Source organism: Schistocerca gregaria, chromosome 10, assembly GCF_023897955.1.
Source record: "Schistocerca gregaria isolate iqSchGreg1 chromosome 10, iqSchGreg1.2, whole genome shotgun sequence".
NCBI classification, from domain to species: Eukaryota; Metazoa; Arthropoda; class Insecta; order Orthoptera; family Acrididae; genus Schistocerca; species Schistocerca gregaria.
Genome location: NC_064929.1, coordinates 188,670,924 through 188,684,355, shown reverse-complemented (window position 1 = coordinate 188,684,355; position 13,432 = coordinate 188,670,924). Strand labels below are relative to the sequence as shown.

The window sequence follows — 13,432 nt, the reverse complement described above, 5'->3', positions numbered from 1 at the left end:
CAACTGTTGAAATTCTTCACGATAGGTAAATGATGACAGCCAAAACAGTGCAGGATGAAGGCTTATTAAAATTCTTGACCACGGTTTTGGTATATATAAATATACCTTCATCAGAAGTTTTTAGGTTTTCTACTTCTGATTTTGAATTTGAATAAAGCTTTATCCTGCAACTGTTTTGGCTGTCATCATTTAGCGTGAACATAATCTTATGTTAAACATTTCACACAATAATACGAGCATTACAGTTAGAAACTGTTTGTATGTCTTGGGGGAATGCAACGCACTACGCCCAAATGTCCGGACTTTATTTGTGCGGTATTTGAGAATGTGACTGTCAACAAACTTTAAGCTTAGTTTCAAACCTCAGAACTTTTCCCGCTCAGACTACCCACAAAGTGATCAAATGAAAAAAAACGTCCTGGCAGATTTAAACTGAGTGCCGGACCGAGACTCGAAACCGGCACCTTTGCCTTTCGCGGGCAAGTGCTCTACCAACTGAGCTACCCAAGCACAACTCACGCCCCGTCCTCACGGCTTTAATTCCGCCAGTACCTCGTCTCCTACCTTCAGCGCACACTCCGCTGTAGAGTGAAAATTTCATTCTGCAAATGAAAAACGTTTACTGCTTGCTCCATTTTCCCTTCTGATGGCGTAAGACCTCAGCATCAGGCATACTTCATTACTCCTAACGTTTTACAGACAGTGCCTACATGTGACACTGTATCTGCAAAAATCCATCACTCTGCGACACAAGCCTCAGGAGACATGACGTCATAAATGTTTAGATGTATGGAGTTTGTAACGGGACATCGTCCTCCAGAATTACTTTCCCTCAAAACTACTTGTCGATACCAGTATTATTTTTTCGAATTTTCGACAGGTCAATATTATCTCAGTTGCTTTCCTGAAAACTTTCATATAATTTTATTCACAGTATGTTATATTTCAAGCGAAAATTTATGAATAGCTATTACTTCATAAAATGTTTTAGTTTCGATGTTGTAATCGGTAAGTACTACTTCTGTATGTACAGTTGAAAATTTTTTTAGAATGATTTGAAATCGCGTATTATTGACGCACTTAAAATTTCTATTCTTAATTACACAATCGTGTACAGTTTACTTTGTTTCTTTCTTGCTTCATTTATGAAATAATAATCGAAATTAATAGTGTAACGGAAACTAGTAGAAATAATTTGTCACGAAAAATTGTAAACCCTTTGGAATATTGTTATTTCCGCAGAGGGTGGGAGTCTTAAGTGGCCTCTGATGTTATCGGACGTATTTTTGTATTTTTGTGCGAACAACGTAATTTCGGATTGTTAATGTGAAAAATGAAAATACTGCAATATATACTAAAATGTGAGAAAATATTTTTACGTAAAAACATGCTGCAACAACAATCTTCAGATTTATTTAGTTCAAACCAACCGTGAGGACCTGACGTGAGATTTTCAGCTTCAAGAAACAGACCCCTAGACAAGAAGAACTGGAGCCATCTCAAATGACAGCCGCGCGGTGTAGCCGTGTGGTCTTGGGACGCCTTGCCGCGGTTCGCGCGACTCCCGCTGTAGTAGGTTCGAATCCTCGTATATATATATATATATATATATATATATATATATATATATATATATATATATATATGTGTGTGTGTGTGTGTGTGTGTGTGTGTGTGTGTGTGTGTGTGTGTGTGTGTATGTGTGTGTGTTCTGTTATTAGCGTAAGTTAGCTTAAGTAGCGTGTAAGCTTATGGACCGATGACCTCAGCAGTTTGGTCCCATACAACTTACCACAAATTTGAAATTTTTATGAAATGACAAGTTAAAAAAACTAGAAAGTTTATTGTGATCATCGCTCCTCTCAAATATTCATAAAAGATTAACTACTTGGATTCGATATGGTTTAATGTGAACATATGAAATATTTTCATTTTCTTCAGTATCCGTCGCAGTTGCGATAATAGTCACCTCTTTGCGGCGACTAGTTTCCGACCATGATGTCCATTTTCAAACCACAGCCTTAAGTGTAATCATACAGTCCACCAACGTACATATGGTAATGATGGAAACTGAAGAAATGATTTAAAATTTGTGCCTTGGTCGAAACTTGAACCTAGGCCTTCTTACTAACTAGGCAGATGTGCTAGCCATTACACCACCACAGAATTATAGATAACATACCTGCATAGTCTACTATAGTCCACTACCCTCCATAATACAGACTTCAATTGACATATTCAGCTTCTTTTCCCATTCTTAAATATGTCGAGGTAAATTTAATGTACATATGAGTAACAAATGTTCATATTCTTCATCATTAGAAGGAAGAACACGAAAACAAAATGAGAGACTTCATAGGTGTATACAGTATGATTTCCTTCCGATGGAACGCAGCAAACACATACGATGTCTAACATTTTGTATTAGTGTAACGGTTTCCAATTATGAATATGAACATTTTTTACTAGTATGCACACTGATGAACCGTGTGATTACACTTATCTTTAAGGCTATGATTTGCAAAAGGACGTGATGCTCAGAAACTAATCACCATAAAGAAATGACTGTTATCGCAACAGTAACAGGTATAAGAAAAATAAAAGTATTTAGATCCGTGAAAAACTTACTTTTACTTAAAATGGCCCGTAATAAAACATTAAAATCGGGCATGACGTTTTAATTTAGTAGATGTTTGGTTCTAATTCCATTCAAAACATACTTGGCATACAGTATCGACCCACAAGTCTGTCAACATTTGAAAATTCAATACTTCACATATTAATGTAAGTACAAAGGTAAAAACTGACACACATTTCACATGGGATTTTATAGAAAACAGAAAAGAAAACTGCACTAAATTACCAACAGATGGAGCTTCATATGATACCAAAGCAATTATTAACATAACAATTGATTTCTAACGACATTGTTGTGAACAGCTTCACACAGTTTATCAGTAGGTATGGTGAGAAACTACCGTAGGACGTTGTTTTTTTAGCATCTCCGATAAGATCGGACGATCGCGGTAGACTCGCGACTTGAGGGAAACCCACAGCCAATCCAATGAGGTCTGGGGATCTGGGAGACCAAGTGGCGGCTCAGGATGCGATTCTCACCACACGATACTCGCAAGGGATCTTTCACACGTGTAGCAATATGGGGTCGAGCGCAGGTGTTTATCAGCCAGGTTCAAATGGCTCTGAGGACTATAGGACTTAACATCTGAGGTCATCAGTCCCCTAGAACTTAGAACTACTTAAACCTAACCAACCTAAGTACATCACACACATCCATGTCCGAGGCAGGATTCGAACCCGCGACCGTAGCGGTCGCGCGGTTCCAGACTGAAGCGCCTAGAACCGCTCGGCCACAAAGACCGGCTATCAGCCAGGCTAGGGATGATAAGATTCTGTTACACACCGGCGTACCCCGCACCCGTCACACTGACGGCTTGCAAAGCGGCGGCCAGCATTTACCTAAGAAAAAGTGTCCGATCACGACTGATGTGCTAAAGCTACACAGCACCACCACTTTCTTGTCAGGTAAATAAGGTTTCCACGACAGCTGTAGGATTTTCGGTAACCCAATTTCAGCACATATTATACACGATTCTCATGCAGTGTTGCTGCCGGGTTGCTGTCCAGCGCCGTATGTTGGCCAGTTTTCGCACTTATTTTTGGTTTCAGTAAAAACCTACTTCATTTTGGGTATGTGTGTCAAGTTTGACTTCTCTGTTTTTAAATGGTAATGGATTTTTGGGTCACCCTGTGTTTCACCAAAATAACTATAAAATTCTATCATTGTACGACACATTGTACGACAAAGAGATACGTGATAAAGTAGCTTTAGCTTTAAAAATCAGCCCCTAATTACCCAGTTTACATTCTTGCAACGCACTTATTAGTTTGCAACAAACTCTATCCATATTTTCAAACCTTTTCAAAACTTTCCGCCCTGAAAGGAATAAAAGAAAATATTTAACTCATAAAATCATTTTTCATCAGACGTTTGAAGCTGTTTATACATGGGAGTTTTATTCTTTAAATAATCGTGGGTTTACTGGTAATGCATCTAATGGTGGGTTTAGGTGCAATATATTTCACGACAATAGCGCTGTCGCCAACACTGCCGTAATTTGGGTGCAATAGACGCAGTTTTGCGATATGGCTTGGTACGATTGCTCATGTTGCAGGTAACTCTCGACGTGTTGCCGAGGGGTTGCGGGAATCGTAAATTAAGAGCGGACAATACTCCTTATTGCAGAGCAGTATCTCTCTCCGTCCTTGGCTGTATATGCTTCCATTTCGTTCTCACCTTTGCTCCCTAGTTCTCTCACTGACATACCTGCAGCCACGTGTCTGAGCGATAACAGTATCAAATGAACTACATGGTTGCACAGACCTTTGAAGTCTGAGACATCTGTGACGTATGTATGCAGACTGAAGCTACACTATGTGATGAAAAGTATCCGGACACTTGGCTGAAAATGACTTACAAGTTCGTGGCGCCCGCCATCGGTAATGCTGGAATTCAGTATGATGTTGGCCCAACCTTAGCCTTAATGACAGCTTCCACTCTCACAGGCAAACGTTCAATCAGGTGCTGGAAGGTTTCTTGTGAAATGGCAGCCCATTCTTCACGGAATGCTGCACTTTGGAGAGGTATCGATGTCGGTCAGTGAGGCCTGGTACGAAGCCGGCGTTCCAAAACATCCCAAATAGGTTCTATAGGATTCAGGTTAGGTCTCTTTGCAGGCCAGTCCATTACAGAGATGTTATTGTCGTGTAAGCACTCCGCCACAGGCCTTCGATTATGAACAGGTGCTCGATCGTGTTCAAAGATGCAATCGCCACCCCTGAATTGGTCTTCAACAGTGGGAAACAAGAAGGTGTTTAAGACATCAATGTAGGCCTCTGCTGTGATAGTTTTACGCAAAACAGCAAGGTGTGCAATCGCCTCCATGAAAAACACGACCACACGGCACTACAAACGCTGGCAGATGACGTTCACCGGGCATTCGCCATACCCACACCCTGCCTTCGGATCGCCACATTGTGTACCGTGATTCGTCACTCCACACAACGTTTTTCCACTGTTCAATCGCCCAATGTTCACGCTCCTTACAACAAGCGACGGATCGTTCTGCATTTACCGGCGTGATGTGTGGCTTATGAGCAGCCGCTCGACTATGAAATACCAGTTCTCTCCTCTCCCGCCTCCCTGTCATAGTACTTGCAGTGGATCCTGATGCAGATTGGAATTCCCGTGTGACGGTCTGGATAGGCGTCTGCCTATTAACCATTACGAACCTCTTCAACTGTCGGCGGCCTCTGTCCGCCAACAGACGCGGTCGGCCTGTACGCTTTTGTGCTGTATGTGCCCCTACATGTATCCACTTCACTCTCACATCGGAAACAGTGGACCTACGGATGTTTAGGAGTGTGGAAATCTCGCGTACAGATATATGAGGCGACACCCCTGGCCACGTTCGAAGTCCGTGACTTCCCCGGAGTGCCCCATTCTGCTCTCTCACGATGTCTAATGACTGCTGAGGTCGCCGATATGGAGTGCCTGGCAGTAGGTGGCAGCACAATGCACGTAATATGAAAAACGTATGTTTTTTTGGGGTGGTCGGATACTTTTGATCACATAGTGTACGAATACATTGTCAGTGTTCAGTGCTACCCGTAAAAAGCTCTTCGCTTGCTGATTTGCATGGGGTGGTAGACTGTTCGCAGTACTGCCGCGAGCTGGCTCTTTGCTGTAAGGGTATATGATTCCTGTTTTGGGTACAGGAAGTCCCGGTACAAATTTTCGTTTGTCACTTCGGTCTGCATATGAAAACAATATCGTTTCTCTATCGTTCAGAAGCATGCACATATTTTGTGGTTGTTTCTTGTCGTTCAGTTCGATGTGCACAGCAATGGAGAAGTGGACAAACGACAGAAATGTAGATTTTAAAAACGCAGAGCTATGTGATATCGAAATTAACCCATGCAATACCATGAGGAAGAGGGGTTGGAGACAGTAAATAATATTTGCCCACGTTTTGAAAATATTGTAATCGAGCCATACAATTTATATTTTAAAATGTTGAAGAAAATACTTATTGTTTTTAACGAGTTCTTTTAGAAGATTCCATGAATGTTTAAAACTTTTCAGTTTAACCGAACACAAAAATTCGAGTCTACGTAGTATATATCACTTTTCACAATAAATGTTATTCATTAATTTCCGGTTTTAGCCCGCATCTCGTGGTCGTGCGGTAGCGTTCTCGCTTCCCACGCCCGGGTTCCCGGGTTCGATTCCCGGCGGGGTCAGGGATTTTCTCTGCCTCGTGATGGCTGGGTGTTGTGTGATGTCCTTAGGTTAGTTAGGTTTAAGTAGTTCTAGGGGACTGATGACCCTAGATCTTAAGTCCCATAGTGCTCAGAGCCATTTGAACCAATTTCCGGTTTAGGACCAAACTTACACATTAACATCTCTTTAAACAGTATGATTTAAGTGAAAATTGAAATGAAGAAAATGTATCTTGTTGTAAAGATTTTTGTGCACACTATTGAGAACGCATTGATATCGGTATGAGCGTGGTGGAAGATATATTCCGGTTCTGGACCCCACTTACAACCATTAATTCTTTAAAAAGTATATTGTTAATTTAAGTCAACGACCGTTAACGATTTTGTTTTTTATTTCCTTTAGGGTGGACATAAAGTATCACCTAACTGGTATTGTGCATTATGGAAAATGCGTCGGTATTGCTAGAGTGAATGTACACAAACATCGCAGTCTCAAAAACCGGTTGTCAGGCTTGCCGATGAGCTCAGAATCACGGTTGATGAAGCACAGAAACATTCCGAAGTCTTCGAACCTATGGCGCATGCGTCGCAAAAAAAGTTGCATAGTAAGACTGCAAGCGCTAATGACTCTTCATCCACATGGTCACATTTAATGCTATGAGTTACATCTGAAGCAGTGTTTCTCAAATGATAGCAGAAAATCAATGGTGTCCGGAAGTCGTTGTTCGTAGGCACTAAACTCGACATGTTGACGGGTTTTAAACAGATACCAATGTATCGAACGTGGGGGTTAGCACACTGGACTCGCATTCGGGAGGACGACGGTTCAATCCCGTCTCCGGCCATCCCGATTTAGTTTTCCGTGATTTCCCCAAATCGCTTCAGGCAAATGCCGGGATGGTTGCTTTGAAAGGGCACGGCCGATTTCCTTCCCCATCCTTCCCTCACCCGAGCTTGCGCTCCGTCTCTAATGACCTCGTTGTCGACGGGACGTTAAACACTAATCTCCTCCTCCTCCTCCTCGAACAAGGGTTACTGTGTGTTGATATTCGCTGGCCGCGTTGACCGAGCGGCTCTAGGCGCTTCAATGCGGAAACACGCAACCGCTACGGGCGCAGGTTCGAATCCTGCCTCGGGCATGGATGTGTGTGACGTCCTTAGGCTAGTTAGGTTTAAGTAGTTCTAAGTTCTTGGGGACTGATGACCACAGCAGTTGAGTCACATAGTGCTCAGAGCCATTTGAACCTTTTGAACCATAGATTTCTACACTATTGATGAAGATGATGATGGTGAACGTCGAAATCTGTTTTACCAGTCCTGACGTGATAAAAAAAAAGAACAGTATGTCCTATGCATTAATTGACGAACAGACACCGATCACTCACCTGCAGGCGTCTCGTGTTGCGGAAGGTGTCGAAGTCGACCTCGACGAGCTCGTTGTGGGAGAGGTCGAGCCACTGGAGGTGCGGCATGTTGCCGAAGAGGTCGCGCGACGCGTTGGACAGCAAGTTGTGGGCGAGGTAGAGGTGCGTCAGCGAGGTCTCCACCGGCCGGAAGTATCCGCGCGCCACGCCGCTCACGTTGTTGTGGGACAGGTCGAGCACCTTGATGTTGGAGTGCACGGCCACCGGGTCGCCGCGGTGGCCCAGCAGCAGGCCCGCGCTCGAGTTCGACTCCAGCGAGTGCAGCCGGTTGTGGCTGGCGTTCAGCCGGAACGTGGCCAGCGTGCCCACCTGGAACCAGGGGGTGGGGGTCACCTCAGTCGAGGGGTCAGGCACGAACACAGGCCACTGACTCATCGCTGCAGCAAAAATCTACTAATACCATCACTGCTGGCCCCTATTTTGATCAGAATATACAATCTTCCTACATGCCGGTCAGGGGCCTGAAGATGGCGCAGTAAAACGCTGGAAGTGGTAGCCAAATAAAACAAGTTTGGAAATAGATGGCTCCAAGGTGTCTTGTGGTGTGCGTACTGTAAGACCTTCGGTACACACACTATCAGATTACTTGACTTGTCGCTCTAACGAAGTAGCCGAGTGTCAGTAATATGTCTCGTGGTCCTACCGTGGCGTGTTTATCTTCTGCCGTTAGGTCAGACGATAGAAATGCCACTTGTACTCGTAGAGTAGCAGGTTGACGGTGACCAACTTTGAACAGAACTTGATTAATTTTCACACACATTTATTAAAATAATAACAAGCATAGCTATTACGTAACTTGATTCTGGATGCTATTTACAATTGACAATCTGAAGTTCCTTTGGTCTTGGTACGTTAATCTTATTCTCACATATCTCTGACACTTGTCAAAGTGTCTATACATTTATCTTCATGGCTTTGTACAGGTATATGATAATCTTATTAGGCGCAGACTGAAACGTAACTATAGGCTAATGCAGACTAAGGCAGACTGACTAATCGGAGGTCTGTACACTCGTTATAATACCTCGAGCGTTCAGGTATCACTGCGCGAGTGTGATCCGTGAGGAGAAAAGGTTCTACGCTAGCAGAATTGGGTCCGTCTCTAAGGCAGCGCCATCTCGTAGTGCGGAGACAGACGAGCGCTGCGTCTGCGCTGTTGTGCTTAGCGGGGCGCGCTCTAGTGGGAAAGTTCTGTATGCGCTGACTACGCGTAACTATGTACACAACATGTTTGATTTGACATGCTGTATCGAACAGCAGGCCAACGGCCTTGCAGCAGTGTTAACACCGGTTACTGTCAGAACGCAGCACTTCATTCTCAATGGAGAGAAGTCTTCTGAAGTAAGAGTGATTTCAGGTGTGCCGCAGGGGAGTGTCGTAGGACCGTTGCTATTCACAATATACATAAATGACCTGGTGGATAACATCGGAAGTTCACTGAGGCTTTTTGCTGTGGTATATCGAGAGGTTGTAACAATGGAAAATTGTACTGAAATGCAGGAGGGTCCGCAGCGAATTGATGCATGGTGCAGGGGATGGCAATTGAATCTCAATGTAGACAAGTGTAATGTGCTGCGAATACATAGAAAGAAAGATCCTTTATCATTTAGCTACAATATAGCAGGTCAACAACTGGAAGCAGTTAATTCCGTAAATTGTCTGGGAGCACGCATTAGGAGTGATTTAAAATGGAATGATCATATAAAGTCGGTTAAGCAGATGCCAGACTGAGATTCATTGGAAGAATTCTAAGGAAATGCAATCGGAAAACAAAGGAAGTAGGTTACAGTACGCTTGTTCGCCCACTGCTTGTATACTGCTCAGCAGTGTGGGATCCGTACCAGATAGGGTTGATAGAAGAGATAGAGAAGATCCAACGGAGAGCAGCGCGCTTCGTTACAGGATCATTTAGTAATCGCGAAAGCGTTACGAAGATGATAGATAAACTCCAGTGGAAGGCTCTGCAGGAGAGACGCTCAGTAGCTCGGTACGGGCTTTTGTTGAAGTTTCGAGAACATATCTTCACCGAGGAGTCAAGCAGTATATTGCTCCATCGTACGTACATCTCGCGAAGAGACCATGAGGATAAAATCAGAGACATTATAGCCCACACAGAAGCATACCGACAATCTTTCTTTCCACGAACAATACGAGACTGGAATAGAAGGGAGAACCTATAGAGGTACTCAAGGTACCCTCCGCCACACACCGTCAGGTGGCTTGTGGAGTATAGATGTAGATGGAGATGTAGATCACCGAAGTTAAGCGCTTTCGGGCTGGGATAGCACTTGGATGGGTGACCAACCGGTCTGCCGAGGGCTGTCGGCAAACGGGGTGTACTCAGTCCTTGTGAGACAAATACAGGAGCTACTTGAGTGAGAAGTACCAGCTCTAGTCTCGTAAACTGACATACGGCCGGGGGAGTGGTGTGCTGACCACATGCCCCTCCATATCCGCATCCAGTGAGACCTGTGTAGTGAGTATGACACGGCGGCCGGTCGGTACCCTTGGGCATTCACGGCCCGTTCGACCGGAGTTGTGTTTAAACCGAACAGCTGTGTCCTGCAACCATCTCTAAACAGACGGACTACAGAGACACGCCACTGTGGTCTGACCGACGAGCTTAAATTTCGTAGAGTGGCTACACGTCCGCCGTCTCTGAAGAAAATTAACTACAACCTCCATTTTTTCTGTGGTCAAAGGCATTGCGTGCTTGCTCACACCCCCTTGAAATTCCCTTTACGTACCTCCAATAGCTCGTGTTAGCTTTATTTTTTCTCGAGGAACTGTAATCAGCTGTGATTTCCGTGTACACTGATAGCAACAAGTCAAGATTTAATCGAAGTAGCAATAAACATTTCGACGCATTTGAAACCACAAGAAGACCCACAAGAGGTTGGTCTACCCACGGAACTTGTCGATGCACGCAAATTGAACGCAATCAATGCAAACTGAGTAGGTATCACCTGAAGATTATAGGGGGAACTTCGAAACGCGTTATGGTTAACTAACAGAAATCGAAACTGTTGCAGAAATTCTGTACTTTTGTTCGTCACCGCGATAAAAGTTAACTATAGATGAGAGTGCCTCTAAAAAAAATATCTATTAAAAATAACTAACATAACTAATTCAATAATAGTGATGACGTACAAGACATTAAAATAATTTATCGCCTTTTCATTTTACTATGTTTTATTGACATTTCACATCTACAGTGTTTTCATTGGCATTTCATTTTTACAGTATTTTCGTTGACATTCAATTTTTTGCAATCTTTTTCACTGACAGTTAAAGAAAATAAGCCTGGTGTATAGTTGTCTGACATTTACAATTGCATGAATGATTTACTATGCATCTGAAATAATGCGTGAGGAGCAGTTTTATAAGTTTCACATGTCGGTAACACGTTTCTTTCACAAATTCAGTTGCTGTAGAGAAAGGTCACTGTTTATAAATAAGTAACTTCTCAGTAATTGTAGTAAAGTGCTCGTGGGTTAGACAATTTGACAAATTTTAGGAAGTAGCTACTTGTCTTCCTAGACTAAAATTTCCTTTTTTGCTGAGAATGATGTGATACTTTACCACTAACTTAAAGTTCCAAAAGCTCCTCCAACAGATCCGTTACGTTTTCACTATTTGATGTGTAACAAACTGAAATTGAAATTTTTAACAGCACTATTCTTATTTTGTTTCACACAGTAGCTTGCTTTATATACTACTTCAGTAGCACATCTAATGCTTGTACTGTGTCGTACCGCGCTTCAGCCTTTTTTTTTTTTTGTTTTACTTTAGAGAAGTAACTGTGACCACCATAAACAGGTTCACCATGCGCTGAAAGAATGAAATTCCATCATAAAACTATAATAATCATTTTATTGCATAAAGAATATAAATTATCAGGATATACCGGTGTCTCCAAACTTAATCACAACCGCGAATTGACAAGCCTGACTTACTCGTTGGATTCCTCTCAGTACTTCGACCGCCGTGGAAATGGCGGGCGAGTTGATGTTTTCCGCAAGCAGTCTGTAACTCGTACGTTAGTTACTCTATCAAATTTTAACACATTGTGTTGACCCCCTTTGAGACTGTATGTTCCGATTCTGATTAAGCGTATAATGAGAAACAACGAAGATCATCAGTTTCCTTATTTAGCTCCCAAGACAGAAACGGCGTACCCAGTCTGTCTTCGTATAGAGTAAATTCCGTGTACAAGTGTGAGAAAGCCTTCTAAATGTTTGCGTAGCGTGTATCTGAGGCGAAAAATTGGAAAAAGCCCAGAATTCACTTAGTGGGTTGTGATAAACAGCCTAAGGCAGGCTGGCACGCTGACCCACTCGACATTAGTCTGCCGGGCAGATTCTGTCCGTGGCTGGCATACATCCCCATCTCGGAAGCGATCGCATTAACATGCGCGACTACCTGTGTGGGTGAACTGTACAGGAGACACCAGAGTGGCAATACGATAATCACATCCAAGAGCTAGTAAGAAACAGGTGCCTCCTTTTCCTGCTGTGCACAAACCAGCTAGGCCTGACTGCTGCACCTCGTGGAGAGTGTGCCTAGAACACATGACGTGTCCTGGTCGGTGTTTGAATATAGAAGCTGATTTTAGAATAACAGGAAAGAATGCATTTTCTTCATGTTGTCAGACTTAAGGTGTTTTGAGCAGCGTTTCTGAATATTGATTCGTAGCAGAAAGTCTGGTATTGAATGTTTCCAATAAGGTGAGGTTCAACAGCCGTATTTTATAAAATGCATTTTCACCATCATGTGTTTATTTGTCCTATTAGTCATCTACTGCTTTCGATTATTAACCATCATTCAGGGGTAGGGCACAACAGATTAGTTAAATGGAAATGAAGTCCCGTGCTTCCTGACAGAGCTTAGGAGAACGATTTGGGAAACCCGCACCTCCGTACTAGGCAAGGTCCTAATGGAGGTAGTTTGCCGTTGCCTTCTTCCGGCCATAATGGGGATCAATGATGACGATGACGATGATGACGATGAAGTTGACACAGCAACACCCAGTCATCTCGGGGCAGGTGAAAATCCCTGGCCCGCTGGGAATCGAACCAGGGACCCCTTGCTCGGGTAGCGAGAACGCTACCGCGAGACCACGAGCAGCGGACATTAGTTAAAAGCATCCCATATTCCTTTTGAGCAATATCGAAATTTTCCAGTGAACTTGTACAAACAATTTGTCTTAGAATACTCAAAGTTATATTTTATGTCAAACATACAGACGAGCAAACACATTGTTTCTCCTGCGATGTATGTCTGTCTGACATAAGATATGACTTTTAGCATTCTAGTACAAATTGTTTGTACTAGTGCACTGGGTAATTTCGATATCGTTCAGCTTCAAATGAATATAGGATCCTTTTAACTAATTTGTTGTATCCTACATCCTGGATTATGATTAATAACCGAAAGCAGTAGAAGACTAATGGGACAAATAAAGAGCTGATGGTTAAAATGCATTTTATAAAAAAAAGGTCTGGTAAACTTGGGCTGCAAAGTGCATTACCCCTATCACGTGCAATGAACATAATCATATGCAGCCGGCTAAAACTAACTGGATTCTGTACCTTCCGTGTTGCCACAGAAGGTACATAGTACAGTTAACGTTGGCCTGCTGCATACGATTCTGTTCATTGCACGTGAAAGCGGTTGTGAATGTCAGACTACAATCGGGGCCTGAAGAC

At 43.0% G+C, this 13,432-nt stretch overlaps 1 protein-coding gene across 1 annotated transcript in view; it reads right to left on the bottom strand.

The window, feature by feature from the left end:
• Positions 1-13,432, bottom strand: part of LOC126293315 (chaoptin) — a 253,508-nt gene that overhangs the window by 84,538 nt on the left and 155,538 nt on the right. The window contains exon 10 of the mRNA XM_049986461.1: positions 7,686-8,033. Coding sequence (XP_049842418.1) covers positions 7,686-8,033 — 348 coding nt within the window. The remainder of the gene's footprint in view (positions 1-7,685; positions 8,034-13,432) is intronic.